We start from the raw sequence: 20,498 nt of genomic DNA, 5'->3' as shown, positions 1-20,498 counted from the left end.
CAGATCAAAGACCTGCATGCAAGAGCTAAAGCTACGAAACTCACAGAATAAAACATAGGTGAATATCTTTATAATCTTGGGTTAAGCAATGATTTCTTAGATACAGAATCAAAAGCAGAGTAATAAAAGAAAAAACAGGTACATACTGAACTTCATCAACATTAAAATCTTGTCTGGACATTATTTAAAAAGTAGAAAGACAATGTCCAGAAAGGGAGAAAATATTTGAAAATCATTTAGTTCATAAGGGTCTGGTGTCTAGAACATATAAAGAACTCTTACAACTCAATAATAAAAAACCAAATAATCTAATTTTAAAATGAGCAAAGGATCGGAATAAAAATTTCTCTAAAGAAGATATGCATACAGCATTAAGCATGTGAAACTCAACATCATTAGTTATTACAGGAACACAAATAAAAATCACTATGACATACCACTTCACAAACCAACAGAAAGCCTGAAAAAAAATAAGGTAATAAGAAAAGTATGTGTGAGGATATGAAGAAACTGAACTCTCAAACACTGCTAATAGATATGTAAAATGGTACCACCACTGTGGAAAACAGTCTGGCAGTTTCTCAAAATGTGAAACAAGGAGTCAGTTACCATATGATCCTGCAGTTCCACTCAGGTATATACAGAAGAAAAATGAAAACATATCCAGACAAAAACTTGTACACAGCATTAATTCATAACAGTCAAAAAGTACAAACAACCTAAATGCCTATTAACTGATGAATACACAAACAAATTGTGGTTTATGGAATATTGCTATGCTATGTAAGTCACTTTAGTCGTGTCCGACTCTGTGCAACCCCATAGACAGCAGCCCACCAGGCTCCCCAGTCCCTGGGATTCTCCAGGCAAGAACACTGGAGTGGGTTGCCATTTCCTTCTCCAATGCAGGAAAGTGAAAAGTGAAAGTGAAGTCGCTCAGTTGTCTGACTTTTAGCGACCCCATGGACTGCAGCCTACCAGGCTCCTCTGTCCATGGGATTTTCCAGGCAAGAGTACTGGCGTAGGGTGCCATTGCCTTCTCCTTACTCAGCCATAAAAAGGAATGAAGTATTGATATATGTGACAATATGGATGAACCTTGAAAAGATTTTGTTCAGTGAAACAAGCCAGTCACAAAGAATCACATATTGTTTATGTCTCTATAAACTGGACAGAACAAGCAAATCTATTACAGCAGCAGAAAGCAGATTAGGAGTTGCCTGGGGCTGCAGAGGTGGGATGAGAGGAATTGGGAATAACTGTAAATAGGCAAGAGTTTCTTTCTGGGGTGGTGAAAATGTTCTAAAATTAGACTGTAGTTACATTTATATGTCTCTGTGAATAAACTAAAACCCCACTAAATTGTACATTTTAAATAAGCTGTGTGGTATGCGAATTATATCTCAATAAAGCTGGTTACAAGACTGGAAAAGGTCAATTTTCATTCCAATCCCAAAGAAAGGCAGTGCCAAAGAATGCTGAAACTACTGCACACTTGCACTCATCTCACATGCTAGTAAAGTAATGCTCAAAATTTTTCAAGCCAGGCTTCAGCAATACATGAACCGTAAACCAAGATGTTCAAGCTGGTTTTAGAAAAGGCCAAATCATCAACATCTACTGGATCATCAAAAAAGCTATAGAGTTCCAAAAAAACATCTATTTCTGCTTTATTGACTATGCCAAAGCCTTTGACTGTGTGGATCACAATAAACTATGGAAAATTCTGAAAGAGAAGGGCATACCAGACCACTTGACCTGCCTCTTGAGAAACCTGTATGCAGGTCAGGAAGCAACAGTTAGAACTGGACATGGAACAACAGACTGGTTCCAAATAGGAAAAGGAGTACGTCAAGGCTGTATATTGTCACCCTGCTTCTTTAACTTATATGCAGAATACATCATGAGAAACGCTGGGCTGGAAGAAGCACAAGCTGGAATCAAGATTGCCGGGAGAAATATCAAAAACCTCAGATGTGCAGATGACACCACCCTTATGGCAGAAAGTGAAGAAGAACTAAAAAGCCTCTTGATGAAAGTGAAAGAGGAGAGTGAAAAAGTTGGCTTAAAGCTCAACATTCAGAAAACAAAGATCATGGCATCTGGTCCCATCACTTCATGGGAAATAGATGGGGAAACAGTGGAAACAGTGGCTGACTATTTTTCTGGGCTCCAAAATTACTGCAGATGGTGATTGCAGCCATGAAATTAAAAGACACTTAATCCTTGGAAGGAAAGTTATGACCAACCTAGATAGCATATTAAAAAGCAGAGACATTACTTTGTCAACAAAGGTCCATCTAGTCAAGGCTATGGTTTTTCCAGTGGTCATGTATGGATGTGAGAGTAGGACTATAAAGAAAGCTGAGCACCAAAGAATTGATGCTTTTGAACTGTGGTGTTGGAGAAGACTTTTGAGAGTCCCATGGATGGCAAGGAGATCCTAGCAGTCCAACCTAAAGGAGATCAGTCCTGGGTGTTCATTGGAAGGACTGATGTTGAAGCTGAAACTCCAATACTTTGGCCACCTGATGTGAAGAGCTGACTCTGGAAAAGACCCTGATGCTGGGAAAGATTGAGGGCAGGAGGAGACGGGGACGACAGAGGACAAGATGGTTGGATGGCATCGTCGACTCAATGGACATGGGTTTGGGTGGATTCTGGGAGTTGGTGATGAACAGGGAGGCCTGGCGTGATGTGGTTTATGGGGTCACAAAGAGTTGGACATGACTGAGCGACTAAACTGAACTGAACTGAAAGCTGGTTAAAATTTTGTGACGTTAAGAAAAAAAAAGAACTGATCCTTGGCTCCCATCCTCACATGGTATTCCAAGCTAAATCTAAAGTCTATTGTATTTTCCACCATCTCCTACCCCTCTGTCCTCATTAATCTAGACAAAAGAGGGAAAGGCAAAAAGGGGAAAAGAAAGCCTGAACAATTGCATATCCTCTCTGCTTGAGACGGGGTTACGAGATGAAACAGTAACCACCCTGGAGAGCAGGGTGATGAGTGCACACTCATAGAATAACTCCTCACTCCTTTGCTCTCTCTTCCACCTTGAATCATGCTATTTCATTTCCATCTTTAAAGTAACATCCTATTTGCTGCCTAATCTACAAAGCCTTCTCTAGCCTATGACCCCTCCAGGTTTCCACAGCATTCTTGGCTCTGCTTATGGAGTCGCATGAAATGTTCATGTATAGCTGTCTCACAATTGCCCCTTGCCCCCTCTTGGCAAATTATATAAGCATCTCCATGGCAATGACCTTAACCCATTATACCTGCCAGGCACTATATAAGGCACTCAGGAATGGGGTAACCAACAGAAACCGGGAGTTAGGGTTTAGGGATACTTTTGAGAAATGACTTCAACATTCTGAGCAATTAAGGGGAGTCTATTCTTCCCCTGCTGGCTTTCCCATTTTACTAACCAACTGAAATTTTCAGATTGTTGTTTTATGTCCCAGCCTTACAACCTCCTCAACGCTGCCCTAGGAAAAAAAGAAAACAAACACATCAAAGCCACAGATAAATAGTCCACATCTGTGGGCAAAGCTTCCAGCTGGCAGTAATGAAGAAAAAGCCAGCCATCTCACCCACTCGTCTGCATTCTAAGCAGCAAACAGCCTGTTCTCTCTTGCTGCTGCCTCGGTTCGAACACAGGCCCGAAAGCCTCCCCAGGCTACTTCATTCTTCCACCTGAATTGCTCAACTGTGCTAGAAAAACCAGACACCCTCCTCATCTGGCAGAATTCCTAAGAGGCCACAGCCTGCTTCTGATCTCTTGGAGAAGGAGGGCAGAAACACAGGTTTGAGTGTGCAGACCTGAATAGTTGCATGGGGTATTTGTAGCCTTTGGAAGTGTTAGAAAAAGCAAAGTTGGTTCCACTTCTTACATAATGTTCTGCCAACCCTCCAGCCAGTCTGAAGAAGACTGTGTAAGGGCTGGATTAAAGTATGTCTTATGATCCCCTTCCCCTCCAGCCTCATTATCCCTAAATCTCTTGCTGCTTGGGATAGCAAAAAGCAAATATAGCTTTTTTTTGCTATGAGAAATAACCTCAGATGATATGGAATCCTAACAATCTCCTTAAGAAAATCAAACAGAATAAATTCACCCCCCTCTACATGCAGTTGAACAGTCACGTTCAGGGCCTGTCCACATCCTCCTCCACAGCCCCACAGCTCAGCACGGCCATAGACACATGTTGGCCCTTAAGGCACCACTCCCTTTTCCTTCTCTTCCAAACACCATACAATAGACCCACACCTCCTAAATACACACCCCAGCTACAGAGCCAGGCAGAAGAGGCACCTAGGGGATACGGAGGACAGCCCTGCTCCTCTACAGATAACCCCCACATGGTGTGACTGGCAGCTTCTCAAATTAGCCATCTCAGGCAACTGGGACTATGCAACTCCTGTGCAGAGAATTTAAATCCTGACTCAGACAAGTATCCAGAGTGAGCTTCCCCCACCCCAGAACAAAGTGATTGATTGATTGATTGATTGATTTATATATATATATATATATATATATATATATAAAAAACAACTGACTTTTTGTGAATGCCTCCAGTCCATCTGACAAGCAGGTTTCAGAGACTCCTAGAGCACAGAGGTAATTTTTCCTGGGTATTTTCCAAGAGCAGGTTGTTCCTACCACCACTACTGGTCAACAGGTGAAGGCCACTGGGCTCACTGTCATCTGCCCATTTGATCCCAATTGCCTGGAACTTGTCAGGTTGCCTGGCACTGCCCCTTAAAATACAGCCCTTCTTAGCAGGTCCCCCTCTAGAGCCTGCTAGAGCATGGCAGTGAGAGGAGTCACAATGAGCTCCCTCTGGCAGCTCCACAGACCAAACCATGCCAGAGGGTCCTGCCTCCTGCTCCACCAAGCCACTCAGACACTGGAATCACCTACCTTTGGGGTCTAAGGAGTTGATCTGCAAGCTGAGGGGATGGAAGATCTGGGGGTGGGAAGAGAATCTGCTCAATGGGGCCCCCTGAAGTCACTACACGGCAGCTTTTAGATGTATTGGTGGTACTTCTTCTGCCAAAGAGCAACTTTCCCAAAGCCCCACTGACCTCTGCTCCAGGAATTAAGTTATTAAACTCCATTATAAGGCAACAGGAAACAAGAGAGCCAGGCAGGCTGCACTCTCATGAGACAGGGGCCCCAGGCCAAGTTCAGCCAAGAACTAACTATAAGCAGGTGACTGACCTCTTTTTCCTCTGAAAAGTAAGGATATCACTTGTTTTTACCATATTCCAAATGTGTTCTGTGGCTCAAAGAGCATAGTAAGCTGGCAGGGCTTTGCAGCATTTAAACCACTCCCCAGATGTAAATACAGCAGCATGTGTTGTGCTGGCTCCTAGAGAGCAGTTAGGCAACGAACCCAAAGAGCAGCAGGCTCGACCAGCAGCTCTCAGTACTCTTGCGCATCACTCGCCTTGATCCTCACGTTGCTGTGCTACATGCTGGGTGAGCCAACGACCCCCATCAGTCAGCGTCTGACAAGGACACTGGGCTCTCACTCCCCAGCACTTCAAAAATAGTATAAAGATGTCAGTTATTAAAACTGGAATAAAACAAAGTGACATGGTTTACTTTAGACTTCCAAAGAAAGACAGAAGGAAATTATTTTATGACAATTTGAAACAAGGACTCTGAGAAGATACAGCATGGCATACTTGCTCAGGCAGGGAGGTACCTGGAGTTCAATAACATGTATGTTATATGCTCTACTGAAGAGCACAGTGGGTCAGGGATAGGACGTCAGAGTTCAAAAACCTCAGTTGCTGACTGTGTGAGTGACCCTGGGCATGTGACTCGACCTCTCTGTGTCTCAATCTCCTCACTTGTAAAATAGAGTGTGCAACAGTACCTGTCTTTATCTAAACCCTTGTGGGATTATCATGAAACCTGAATGAGTTCGTATTTGTAAAGCACTTAAAACAACACCTGGCCAACAGTGAACACTATAAATGTTGTTAAATAAACTTACAGAATTCTTGGGAACAGTAAGTAAAATATGTGTAATCTGTTTATTAATGTGACTGAAGGAAGCTAAGTCATAAATTTTAAAAAATCAGTGGACACAGATCTAGAGATAGACCATTTACAGCTGACTTCAGGCCTGAGATCACCCAAAGCAACTCCTCCTTGTGTTCAAAATGACCTAAACAGGAGACTGGACTTCCCTGTGCGTTGAGCACTGATGGAGCTTCACCAGGCATGCTGTTTGGAGCGCTAAGTGCCCAATCTCGTCTAAAAGCCTCACTCCACCTCCACAAGCCCATGACTTCAGGACAAATGACTTTCTCTATGGATGAGACTGAGGCTCAGAGATGCTAAGGACCTTGTCCATGGTCTCCCAGTGCTGCAAAGTATAGGTAGAAGTGAAATCCAGATAGGCTGGGCTCCAATACCAGCGCACTGGAAGAACACAGAGAGCTGTGGTCACTGCAGTTTCCGATCATAAACGGTTTCTGCAAGCGCTAATTAAGACGCTCATTGATATGTAACCATAATTTTAAATGAAGTACAAACTGTCCCTAAACTAAGCTTTTTGAAGGGAACGTAGAATCATCATTACCAATTGTAAATCACCCAGAACTCCACAAACGGAAAAGAAATAAGATTCTCCACATTACCACCATGTCATCCAATACTATTTCATTCTACTGGGGGGGAAAAAAATCTCTGGCTTTCCCAGAGAATTTCACACATATTGACTTACTTTCTCAAGTAACACAGAAAATCATTACCAGTCACATCCTGCAATAAGAGAGAAGATGAAAGGAGAAAAACAAGGGACCCTTATTTTCCAGAAAGAGTATTTGAAAGCAACACTGCTGGAAAAAAACTATCCTGCCTGATCCCAGTGCTCTGTAAATACATTTTTAAAGTTATTTATACAAATCAAAATGTGCAAACTGCCAGAAGAAATACATTTCTTTAAACCAAGGAAGATCTTGCTTCTGGTTTTCTTTAGAAATCTGAGGTTATAGAAAGCAGATTTTTATTATTTTAACCGCACATAAAAATAAGTGTGATAGTTTGGTCTCCAAAGTTCCTGAATCCAACTGGGATAAGCTGTCCCCTCACCGCCATCTACCTGACAGTGGATTCTGTCCTTTTCACCATTAACGTAATGTATGTAATGCCTGTATGTAAACAGGTGATGATAACTTTGTCTGCCCTGCAGCTCATGTATTTCTTCCCACCTTTGCCCTGCATCACTTTGGGCTTCTGGAGCTTTCCATGATGATTAAGGGAAGAAGGGTCCCAAACAGAAACAGTTTTCAAAAAGAGACCCCCTCCCACCACCACCTCGTGCTAGTTTACTGAAAGATGAGAGGCTGCCCTTTCCAAGCCCCTGGCCACCCCTCTTGCAGGAAGCCCTGGGAGGTGGGTAACCCAGAGGAACATGTCCTGCGAGCTCCAGCCCCAAGGCTCAAAACACAAAATTTTGCAATTTGTCCTACTTCTGTAAAGCTCCATTCACAGCAGACTACTTTGTTTTCCAGGAGATGTGTAATTTTAGGCAAGGTTTCTGGAAGACAAGACACTGCAATTAATGTTTAGTGAGGGAGTGTGTCAAGGACACAGGAACTTTAAAAAATGTCCAGTCACATCTTCACCATCTCCACAGAGTTTGCTGACTTAAAAAGACTATACAAGGCTCTGTAGCAAACTGAAAAAAAACAAAACTCTAAAAGAGAGAGAAAAAAAAAAGTGTCAAGGAAAAATAAAAATATACATTCCATTTTTCACATAATGTTCTGCCAAACCCCATGCCCCACGACCACACACATTTCTAGACACTGTCTGAGGCTGGGTGAGCGGCCAGGCCCCGAAACCAAGGCTGGGAAAGCAGCAGCGATGAGACTGGCTAAGAAGCTGGAGTGGGCTGTGGTGGTCACACAGCCGCCAGTCACTTCCAGCAAACCCTCACCGGAAAGCCAATCTCTGCACTTAGGGTGCTGTGCTAACTGTAAAGTCTCTCTCAGCAATGTTGATTCCTCAGGTCAGCTTGTCATTTAGGATTAGTCAATTTCAGATTTCCTGTCCTGTGAAACATTTACTTTACACAAGTTATCAGGAGATAATGTGGTCCTCATCAGTTTCCTGCTTATCTGTCTTTCCACACTGCTAACAGAATGTATTCTCTTCCATTTCCTTGTTTCGGAGAGCCTTCCACCATCAACTTACAGGAAAAAAAAAAGCCTCCAGAAGAATCCCGTGGTCTCTGCCCATAACACCATGGTCCAGGGGTGTGCCAGCCCCTCTGCAGTGTCCAGCCTTTCTCAATGTGATGGCACCACCATTCTTCAGTTATCACAGTACTGTACCTTTCAGATATACAGCATCGGTACCATGATAACCGAAAAAGGACAGTTCAGTCTCATATCTACCTGAATATTCCCTTGCACCCAAGGCACACTCCTCCCAAGCTACCCACCCATAGGTGGCTACAGAACAATCTTCAAGCACACAGACACATGTACAGAGATATCAGTGCTCAAAGGGGCTGTTCACAGCAACCTCACTTACTTTCAGTAATGCTTTTTCACTGTGCTGTTTAGATTCAAGTCTTCTGAGGATCTGCTCTTTTTGGAGAATGCCTACTTTAAAACCCAGCAGTCAACTTCTGATAACAACCCCTTGGCCTCAAACTCACTTCTGCATTTCCCTCCTAGTCCAGTGGTGTTACTATGAACTTTGTCTTTCGGACAAAAAGGCAGTCCTTTTTCCTATGACTAGAGAAAAGAGGAATTTTTAAAAACTAACAATAACACCCAAGCTATATATATAATAGTATACCTCCAAAATGGAAATAAGGTCTAAAGCACAGACAGAACTGTCAAACACATATCACGCAGCTTTAAGGACGTGGGAGCGACAGATGGACAGGAAGAAACTGCAGGAAAGAAAAGAAGGCCGAATCCTTGAGACACCAGATGAAAACGACAACCTCCAGCTCATTTATGAATTAGTACAATCAGGTGTCCACAGGACAGTGTTCAGTATAACACTTTCATGGTTTCGTGCAACTGGAGGACAAAGTGAAGTGAAAGTCACTCAGTCATGTCTGACTCTTTGTGACCCCATGGACTGTCCATGGAATTCTCCAGACCAGAATACTGGAGTGGGTAGCCTTTCCCTTCTCCAGGGGATCTTCCCAACCCAGGGACTGAATCCAGATCTCCCGCATTGCAGGAGGATTCTTTACCAGCTGAGCCACAAGGGAAGCCTAAGAATACTGGAGTGGGTAGCCTATCCCTTCTCCAGGGGGATCTTCCTGACCCAGGAATAGAACCAGGGTCTCCCACATTGCAGGAAGATTCTTTCCGAACTGAGCTATCAGGGAACAGAAGTGGACAATATAAGGAAGCTGAAAGAAAACAACTCACGTGTAGGGAGAGAGTGGTCCGAGCAGGACTTTGGAAACATCCTGCTGTCCAAGGGTCATGAGTAATAGAGCCAGGCTCTGGTTGGTGGAGTCCACGCATCCACCCTGTAAATAAAAACACTATAAAGATTAATATTGTACCAATCAGATAATGGAAAACCAATCAAATAGAGGGAGGAAAAAAAAAGACACAGATGCCCAGAGCAGACACACAGAAGAGCAGACTGCAAAGTTCAAACAATAATAAAACTGAGTAAGAGTTATCCTCATATTAACAACTGTAGGGGGTTAAACTAACAGTTAATCAAAATAATTGTATGAGTTGAGACTATCAGAATCAATAGACATTGAAGTTTACTGAGGTATATCTAAGGAAAAATGAAACTTTCCCTTCGTAATTAAACCCACAGCAGGACATATAAGCAAAAAGGCATAATCATTTTTGCACAGGTAATTAACATGGGTTAAGTGAATGACATTTTTACTTATTAATATCTTTCAGAGAACACCACAGCTAATCTGACATGAAAGGACCATTCCCTTTCAAGGGTCTTACCTGAAACACTTATTTAATTACATTCAGAAACTCCATGCCATGTCCCATTAGATTCCCCTCTTCAGCTCTTCCTGTGTGCCTTAGAACTGGAGAACCTCCCAAATGCAATCCCTCCACTCTTACTATTTATGCATGATCTTTCATTTTCCCTGTTGCTCCAAATCAAGAAGCAGAACAGAATTCTTTTCAAAAATTTCTCCTGAAGTATAACTGCTTTGGTTGCCTTTCTTTTTTCATTCTTGAATTTCTCAACCACTTTAGCCATTCTTATACTTGATGTGTGCATTCCTGCTGTTTCCATTTGTGCTTTAAACAATGTCTTTATTTCAGATCATTCTTTCTGGGATAACTTTATTTAAAACAATTTATTTAGTCAGTTAGCTAGCTACATTTACTCATTTATTTGGCTGCACTGGGTCTTAGTTGCGGCATGTGGGATCCTTGGTTGCGGCATGCAGACTCTTAGTTGCAGCACATGGCTCTAGTTCTCTGACCAGGGATTGAACCTGGCCCCTTGTGTTGGGAGGATGCAGTCTTAGCCACTGGACCACTTCCCTTAGGCAGGGAAGTTCCAAAAACAATTTAAACTTGCATTGTAAATAGCGAAAGCAGGATGACATCAACATATTTTGCACACATCACAAGAAATCTAGTTTTTAACCATGACACATCACCGTTCAGGGCTAGAATCTCCCAGACTTTGAACAGGTTAGGTGGTCGCCTACTGCTGCTTATGTGAGCACATCTCTCTCCTTTTTCAATGTGTGCAGGGTAGGAAGTAAGTCAGTTCCCAGATGCAGACACTCATTCTCTGCCGTTAAAACTTCCTACAATGGAGTAAGAAAACCAGGAAGTGGATCCTCCAGCCAGGCTTTATGAAAATCTGCTCTTCTTAAATCTACCTGAGTTGATAAAGGACAATACTTACCTTCTTTAGCAAATTTTAGAACAAGAGTTATATAGCACATATATTTCCATCTAAAAGGAAAACCTGACCCCATGGAGAATATATGAACCAACAACACTATTTCTTTTTTACAGAATTCACTCCATTTCATAAAATTAAAACTGTTCTCTTTCGTCTCTGCTTCCTATCACTGTAGTGTTATTCTGCCATTCTCAACTGATTTTTATTTATTTTATTAATTTATTTATTTTTGGTGGCACTGTGTCTTCACTGGCGTTTGTGCAGGCTTTCTGTAGTTGCAGCTAGCAGGGGCTTCTCTTCCTTGCGGTGTGAGGGCTTCTCATCGGAGTGGCTTCTCTCGTTGAGGAGCACAGTTTCTAGAGCACAGGCTCAGTAGTTGTGGCACATGGGCTTAGTTATTCTGAGGCATGTGGGTTCTTCCTGGACCAGGGATCGAACCCGTGTCCCCTGCATTGGCAGGCAGATTCTTATCCACTAGGCTACTAGGGAAGTTCCTCAACTGATTTTTATTATGTGCTGAACCAACACTTCACTGCAATAAATATATTAGGGTCTGTGTACAGGACACCATGGAGGGAGTGGTGGGGCCACTCCAAAAGCAGAAGATACAATCCTTGTGCCAAGTAGCTTCAATCTCACTATAAAGATGAGATATGAGCAGGAACCAGTAAGAGTTCAAGGTGAAGATGAAGCTATGCTATTGAGGGCACCAGGACTGCCAAGGTGATGGGGTAGGGGTAGTCACTCGCCCAGCATCAGAGAGAGGCTTTGTGGAGGTGGGGATTTGAGCTGGCCCTGGAGTGATGAGCAGGATTTGGAGAGGGAAGAAGAACAGGAGGATGGGGGAAAATATGACCCAGGGCCAGTGAGGAACAGCCAGGAGGCCAGCCTGAAAGTGGCTGAGTGCCCTCTGAGGAGAACTATACAAAACTGCAGGGACAAGGCGGAGCAGGGAGGCTGAGGCAGGGCTTTTCTCACTGGGTCAAGGGTTTTGATTTTATCCTGGGAAAGTGAGAAGCTGGTGAAGGTCTCTGAGCACAGGAGTAACAAGATCAGATCACTGTTTAGGGGGAGATTTAGACTGAAGACGATGTTGGAGAGAATGTGGAAAGGATTTCCTCTCTGCAAGAAGGGAAAGCCAGTACATCTAATCAGAGGAGGTTGGTGTGGAAGGGAAGAGGGTAGTAGATGGTGCCAGAGGGATGGATAGGCTAGGGTAGTTCCAGAAAGTCTGGAATGAAATCAAGAGGGCTTGGTAACTGATGAGACATAAATGGAACAAGAGGAATTAGATCAGAGGATTAAAACTTTGGTAAAAATAAATGGTACCAAAGGAGATGGATTTTTATTACTTATTTAAACCATGTCACATCACAGACTTACAAAGAATTATTATAAAAACAAGCATCTTCATCCTTTTTAGCAATTAAAGATCACAGACCCACACAAAAGAAGTTTTCTTAATGATTTAAAAAAAAAAAAAAAATGCAGTCCAGCCACAATTAAATGGTTTAAAGTAGAATTTAACTAGAGTAAAGAAAAAAAATAATAACCTAATCCAGATTGCATGTTTTCTGTCTTGGGGACTGGTAGACTGTGCTTTCACCCTGAGGCTTATAATCTGCCATTTATGGAGATCTAAAACCCACATTCCAGCTGTGCCTGTGGGCTCCCACTGGGCTGTTCCGTAATGAGATACATCCACTTCCCCCAGGTCCACTGGAAAGAGACAGGAGCGCAGATGAATGTCTAAGCAAAACGACCGGTGGTACAGGCTTGTCTTCAGCATCCTGTCGTCACTTTTTCTTTGTCTCATCTTCCCAAGCCCCTACTGTGCTCTGACACAGGCCTGCCTTCCTTAGACAGTCGTCAATGCTCCCGAACGCTGTGCAAAGTTGACCCTACTACACTGTTTTTTATCTGAATTAACTGTCACATACAAATCCAGCTTTCCAGTTTTTCTTGAAAAATCTGAGAAGAACGAGCCCTCACCCATGCCATGGCAACGACTGGGGGGCTGAGAGAAGGTCCCTGCTCTGGGGAGGGCAGTGTGTGCCCTTCAGTTGGCCAGTCACTGCCTAACTTGCTTCATTTTTCATCTCCTCCCTCGTGCATGACTCTGTTCTAGTTCTCTGCCCTCCCAATCGTTAAAACTTACCTGCTGTTTGTATCAAACCAATGGGGCTGAGTCTCTGCTCACTGACTAGTTAGCTAACCCACTAAGCTAGTTAATGCTGAACTGTCTAAAGGGTAGGAAGAGGTTAACTCCTTGACTGAAGCCCTTCAAAGAGAAAGAAAGTTGCTAATGAAGATACATGGGAACTGCTTCCAGGTGCTCCTCTCCCAGACCTGCAGAAGCTGAGGACATACCCGGTAGATCTCTTCAAGCAGCAGCCTGGCACAGTTCCTGCCAAGGTCTTCGGGCAGCATCGCTGCGCCCTGGCCCTGGGGGTTGGAAGCCAGCTCAGCACTGAGAAAAGTGCCATTGGTGGTCTCAGCAACCAGAGACAGCCCAAAGCCCGGAGACCTGGAGGTTCAAAGGCACAGACACTGAGTAGTGTATGAAGCAGGGTTTGCATTCACCAGTCAAAAGAGAAGACAAACATCCTTTTGATGGCACTCTGTCTGGTTATATCAGGCCTTATTAGAGATCCTACCAGCTCACACTGGAAATACACATGACTCAGTGAGGGCACAACATGGCAAAACCAAAGGTGATGAGAATCTGCACTGCTTTGCCTTTCAGCCCTCCCTTTGCCCACACCGTACACTGTGCGAGTTTGTAACATTCCACGTGTACAGCCACCCTAACAGCTACCAGATATTGAGTTCTCTCAGCCAGTTTCTGAGCTAGGGGCTTGACATGACTCTGCAGAGTGAATATTACCATCCCACCTTACAACTGAGGAAATGGACAAATCAAGCAATGAGCATCAAGTCCACACAGCCAGAAAGAAGATTGATATGCATTTCAAACATGGTCTTCCAGAAGCCAAAGACCACACAAGTTCTCCACTTCCTTGGCCCTCACTCAACCACCCCAGAAATGTAAGCAGCCTGAAGACCACCTGATTATAGCTCTTCTTGAGACACAGCAAGTTGTTGCCCCGTGATGGCAAAGACCACCCAAGGAGAACGGGCCTAGAGAAGGTACACCTTTATGCTTTTGTCCCCATGGGACATCGCTAACTCAGAATTCAATGAATAGAATCCAGAAGCCAGTAAGTATCATGTTCTCGCCCAGGTGTTTTGACCACCAGCAGCCAGAACCTAACACCCTTACCAGTCCAGGACCACAAATGCCTTGTGCACTCATGCACACAAAAAACATTTAGGAGAAAGTTTCCACATACCCAGGAACTGGGGCACACACGGGCCCCTGCCCTCATGAGGCTTAGTGACAACCAGTTTGATGTAAAACAAAATCAGCTGACAATAATAAACACAAGCATCTCCCCACAAAACTTCTAGACGTGACACCTCATGTCTACCTTGCTCAGTGCCTTTCAAACAAATATAACTGATCCTTAAATAACACAGGTTTGAACTGCTCAGGTCCAGTGACACAGATCTTTTTTCACTAAATACGAACCCCGGATACAGAGGAACCAAAGATGGAGAGCTGACCGCTGGTTTCAGAGTACAGGGAAGTTCAGCACTCCTAATCCAAGCGTTGTTCCAGGGTTAGCTATATCCAGCTCCCAGCAGTACACTCCACATGCAAGCACGATACAGCCCTGCCTCCTTTAACACAATTCAACATACATGTTCATGAAGCACCTTCTATGCATCTAGCACAAAACTAGCCAAAATATTTGTTTCAGAAAAACTACATGTAAAATTAATAATGTACTACATGAGCTCACGACAGGGGCTAACTATACTGGTTGGTCCTTAATTTCTTTAAAAAAAAAAAAAATTGATTGTCTTTACAGCCAAAGGTTAATAACACCTGCCAAGGGGAGAGGGAGCAGTGAGAACACAGGTTCCAGGGCACTCTGAGTCACACTCAACAATCTAACACTGTACTTCCCAGCATCATCATGGGACATTTAAAGCACAATCTCAAGTTGCCTATGACTCACTTGACCAGGAGAAGGGAAGGGGGCACCCAACTCATCAGCAGAGGTAGAGGCACAAAATGACAAAGAGAAAACGGAGGGAGGAAGGGCCAGGAGACAAGCCATCATCACTGCTCAAACCCACTTAACTTGCAGTTCCTAAGCACTTCCAAACTTTTCCATCCGTGTGAAATTTTTGAGGTATTGTGTACTTATTACAATGAACTTCACATTTAATCAAGACTGTTGGTATCGTATTTGTTTTACAGAAAAAACACGATAACATATTATGCTCTATGCACGTTATGCCGACATCCCCCACCCCCCAATTTGGGCTATGTATATTATCAGGCCTATTTCAAGTTATGCTGACAAAGCAGCTGATCACCAAGTGACCTCACTGAAGATGGCATTAGTACAGTTTATAGATAACGGGCTCCAAAGCTTTCTCATTGATAAATGGTTAGATTTTTCAAAAAAGTCATGACTTTGGGAATCAAAATGGGACCATGCTGGACAAATGTGCACTGGATAAACAACTGACACAGGTCCCCAAGAACTGCTGGCTCCCAAAGTCCCAGGGCGTGGCCACACAGGACTCACTCCCAGAGTTCAGCAAGCTTAACTTACGAGGACACGTCACTGAATTAGAAAAGGAAAATAGCTACTCGTGACTGTAATTTCATAAGGGAGAAGGAAGATCACTGTTTGTCAACCGTAACTTGTTATTTAGAAAGCAGAATGCAAATTTAACATCGTGCATTGGTTTTATAGGTAAATTTTACCTGTAAAACAAGGCTACATTATGCCTACATCTCCATACACATGTGAGCTTCCTACTCATTATTCGCAAGTATGGGCCTTGAGCAGCACTAGGGTCGGCTGGTCAATGATGGCATTATGAAAAGCCACATTCTAGCTGGGAGCACAGCCTTTTGGTCTGCTCTGCTTCTTTGTAGAGCGAGAAGCCAGATGACAAGGCACGACAGAGATCAGGCCACTCAGACAGCTGCTGGCACCACCTATCCTCCGCCATCCCTTGTAATTCCCTCTCCCCAAAAACAGCTGACACATAATCCCAGACCTGCAGCCAAGAAGGGAGGAAAAAGGCAAGAACGGCATTAGCAGCTACCATTTCTGCAGCACCTACTATGTGCCCGGCATTGCATTAGGGGCTTACATATGGGATCTTTTCATCTTTACAGTAACAGTAACCTAGGGATGTAGGCGTTATCACTCACATGTTAGGAATGAGGACACCACCAGTGGTATTTGAGCAATACACCAAAAGTTTGGGACCATCACTGACCTTTCCAATTCCCAGGGAAAAGGCCAGCTTTGCACACAAATCCTGTCCCAACTCTAAGCTCTGACACCACCTCCTCTGTTGCTCTGGACAAAGAGCCACCACTGCATTTGTGAAATCTCCTTTATCTTTTCCTTAGGCCTCATGAAGGTCAGAGATCCCATAACACACTCGCCCCCTTCTTTCCCCTCTCTTTCCTTCTTTTGCTGAGGTTAAAGAAAGCTCAGAGAAAGGACTATGAAAGGATGAGCTGTGGTACAACTTAGGAAAAAAACTGATTTCTTATCTCACAATTGTCAGTGTCTAATGTTCTTACTTTTGTAAGACACAACCTGAAAAGTTCAGGTCCAGAGTGTAAAGATACTGTCATTCACACTAAAATGGCTCAGCAAAAACAGAGAAAACTCACATACAAGGAAAGCAAATTTGGCAAAATAATCTCTACTTACAAGTAAGAAAAATATACAAGTGTACACTGTATTATCCTTCCAACTTCTCTGTATTCTTAACATTTTCATAATAAAAAATTAGTGGTTTCTAAATACATAACAAAAGCCTAAAACAGATATTTTCATTACATAAATCATCATTATTAACTTTTTATGTTCTAACGTGAGGTTTTCCACAAAGGCTCTAACTAAACCAAATTAAAATCTGCAATAACAAGTTTCTCTGGCTCTAAGGGTGTTGTTCCCCTTGATGGAGAGAGACACCGACTGGCACTTAGACCAACAAAGGATTTTTTTCCCTAAATTGTTATTTACTCAGGGTGGGAGAACTTTGTTTACTTTACTTTTTAGTGGGAACAGAGTGCAAAGGGGATTTAAAGCTGGAGGCACTTTTATTAATAGCTGGGTTTTAATTCCCTGAGGCTGGTATCTCAAACCCTCATCACCCAGCACTGGGCACGGCGATGCTTTCCATGTGATAGATGCTCAGAATATACTTGGTGGTGACAATGGCAGTAAGTCAGAAGGAAAAAAAAGGCGAATCATTCTTCCTCTGGCTGCCCAACCTCAGAGCTGGCAGCTTAAGCTTCAATCAGAGACCAGGAGTATGAAAAATGCTTAGGGAGGCGGCAGAATTAGGCTTCCAAAATGCACAGACACTTACTTCCCAGAGTTGATGCCTTTCATGTGGTCTGTGTAAATATAGATATCAGGTATAAACTTGTTGAGGATGCTCCTTGCAGAATCCACAATCCGGTTTGCCATCTGAGGTGATACACGTACCGAATACCTGCAACTTGGAGTTAAGGGTGTCATTCTGCTTGGACTCCACAGCGGAGAAAAGTCAGTCACAAAGCTAGCAAATATTTGTGGTACTGCCATAACAAAATGATGTTTCTAATTTCATTCTATTCTCCACCTGTATTTAATTACTAAACTTTGTAGTATCATAACTCAATTTTTACATTATTATTTTTATTATTATATAATTTTTGTATTGTTATAAAAAGTCCTGGATGAAAAACACCCAAACAATATAGACACTTGGAAAGTATAAAATAAAAGCAGCTGCCAACCCTGCTCTAGATTGCCTACCCATTCCCTCCCCGCTAGAAATGGTTCACCTCAATTTTGGAATAAGTAAAGGCAATTGCCCCCCTGTATGGCATGCGCCAGACTCCCTTTGAAGTATTCTCTGAACATCCCCATTGCTGTTACCATTAAGTCTTTCTCTTAGAAACCTAAGACCAGGACAGACACCCCATTGGGACTGACCTGGGCCTCTGGGTGACCCAATCCACCCCATGGTATGCTGACAAAAGAAGCAGAAAAAACATTAGTAAAAGAACATAGTGGGACTGTCTATATAGGTCTAAACAGGTTTTTAACTTACGCCTATTTTCGATTATGTAAGTGCCGACAATGCTATTTATGGCTGATACAGGCTCCTTACAACTGCTACCTAATGGTCCAATTAGTGATAATTAGCACTTTTACAACAGGACAGCCTCAGAAAGGAAAGGAAAGATATTGGCAACTCAAATCAACTCAAATTAAAAGAGTGCTGCTGGAGGAACTGGAAACTACTGCCTCAAATTAAACTTTATTACAGACTGGTTCTCCCCAAATCAACCAACCAAATAAAAAGTAAGTATGTACTAAGCACTTCCAATGTCCGATGTATGGTTAGGGGCTGGCTGTGCATGTGGAACGAGGGGCTAAAGAAACGAAGAACAACACATGATCTTTCCATTACTCTGATCCAAACCCCAGGCACAAAGTCCAACAGGGAAAACCAGGTGTGTGGTCTCCCCAGCCCAGCCCAACTGTTCGAAAATTACTGTCAATAACACATTTAATTTTCATTTGGACTGCAGAAACAAAAACCAAAGAATCTGACTGGCATCAAGCTCCCCTTTCTGACCCATCCTGGACATTCACCAAAAGATCCAGCTCCCACATGTAAGGGAGAAGCTCCCAGTAACTCCAGGCCCTCCCAGATCTTGCGATCAGACCCCTAGTCTGTTTGGTTCATCCCCAATCCAACACCACCATCCCCAGCTCCATGAACCAAAGTGTCCAAATCCCTCAGCCTGATCTACCTGCTTCCATTCTTCCAACCTGGAGTTCTCCCTCTCCCCTGAAACCCTCCAGGACGCCCCACCTGTGGTCTGCACTTGAACTTACCACACGTCTCCCTTCATATACACTCAGGCCGTCCATGCTCTCCGATAACACTGCATGCTTCATAATGAAAGGGGCTCTACCTCCGTATCCCTCACAAGTCTCTCATACACTACTTTTGTACTCAGAAATACTCGATAAATATTTGACTTGACTCAAAGGACAAACCCAAAATGAGGAAAGAGTAAAGAGGGATTTTTCAATACACACACACACACACACACAGCCCAGTTACATCACCACCTCTTCTGTCCAGAACGTACTTTTGACCACAGGCAGCTTCGATAAACAGTCCCAGGTCTCATACCCTTTGGACCAAGAGGGTGCTGTCCCTCTGAGGCCTGAAGTGCCTGCATTCTGCAGGAAAATACAGATGTCACTATCCTGATACATAATCCCATGGTGCTCGTGGCTTTCAAAGTTCTTTCAGGTACATGGTCATCTTATTTTATGCTCACGTAACCTTGAAGTAGGAGAAGGCAATGGCACCCCACTCCAGTACTCTTGCCTGGAAAATCCCATGGATGGCAGAGCCTGGTAGGCTGCAGTCCATGAGGTCGCTAAGAGTCGGACACGAATGAGTGACTTCACTTTCACTTTTCACTTTCATGCATTGGAGAAGGAAATGGCAACCCACTCCAGTACTCTTGCCTGGAGAATCCCAGGGACGGGGGAGCCTGGTGGGCTTCCATCTATGGGGTCACACAGAGTCAGACACGACTGAAACGACTTAGCAGCAACCTTGAGGTAAGGCCATGGGTTTCTGCTTCAGGGGTCTCACTGAAGACAACTGAATCACAGAACCAAGATTCAAAATTAAACAGATACGACTTCCCAAAGGCAATCTTCTTCCCCGATCCCTCCAGGGATGTGGAAACTCAGTAGGTAAAAGTGCTAATCGGGGCCAATGGAAGCGTGTACTAGAATTCAGGCACTGTAGTAATGAAGGAAAGGAACTTTAAAGCCGGCTGCATCCCAGAGTCATTGTGGTGCTCTCTGGCTTGGTATGGAGGTCCTACCAACACTGGCTAAGAGTTCTAGAATCGGACTATCTGTATTAAGTCCCAGCTCCGGCAAACTGCATCATTCTGGAACCAATGTGCTATACCTAGTGCTTCTGGCTTTGCACAGTGGTGGTATTATAGCCAACAAGCTTTATCCAAGGTGTGATTATTGCTACTTGAAAACCTGGTGCCTCCGCATCCTCATTGTTACAAAAATAACGATCATAATACTCTCCTTCACAAGGTCTGGGAGCTCAACTGAAACAATGCATGTCAGGCGCTCAGCCATGCCTTGTGTGTAGTTGGAGCCCAGTGAATGTCCACTACCGCTTTTCCTACTGGCAGTCCAAGGTTCAAACCCCAAAGCAGAGGTTCTTTCCTCTCAGGAGTAAGAGACCTCTCTGAGAATCTGGTAAAAGCCATGAACCCTGTCTCAAGAAACACGTGAACACACAATTTTGCAGACAATTCCAGGGGCCTTTTATGAGTACCACACTAAGAACTCATATCCATGAAAGACAAGTTCATGGCTACAGGGCATATGGAACTCCTACCCTTCACCCTCCCTGGTGTTACAAGTCAGAGAAGGC

The 20,498-nt window shown here is 43.6% G+C and overlaps 1 protein-coding gene across 5 annotated transcripts in view; it reads right to left on the bottom strand.

Moving 5' to 3' along the window:
• RCL1 (RNA terminal phosphate cyclase like 1) overlaps positions 1-20,498 on the bottom strand; it is a 187,315-nt gene that overhangs the window by 122,577 nt on the left and 44,240 nt on the right. For 4 of the 5 annotated variants that reach the window (XM_070375846.1, XM_070375847.1, XM_005891364.3 and 1 more), the window contains exons 6-8: positions 17,385-17,510; positions 13,275-13,431; positions 9,422-9,525 (exon numbers count right to left, since the gene is read on the bottom strand). In XM_070375846.1, the coding sequence (XP_070231947.1) occupies positions 9,422-9,525; positions 13,275-13,431; positions 17,385-17,510 (387 nt within the window). Of the gene's footprint in view, positions 1-9,421; positions 9,526-10,650; positions 10,804-13,274; positions 13,432-17,384; positions 17,511-20,498 lie in introns of those variants that run through there. The other variant, XR_011465169.1, reaches the window with a different exon arrangement.

The sequence above is a fragment of the Bos mutus genome, chromosome 8 (genome assembly GCF_027580195.1).
Source record: "Bos mutus isolate GX-2022 chromosome 8, NWIPB_WYAK_1.1, whole genome shotgun sequence".
Lineage (NCBI taxonomy): Eukaryota > Metazoa > Chordata > Mammalia > Artiodactyla > Bovidae > Bos > Bos mutus.
This window is presented reverse-complemented; position numbering and strand designations above follow the sequence as displayed.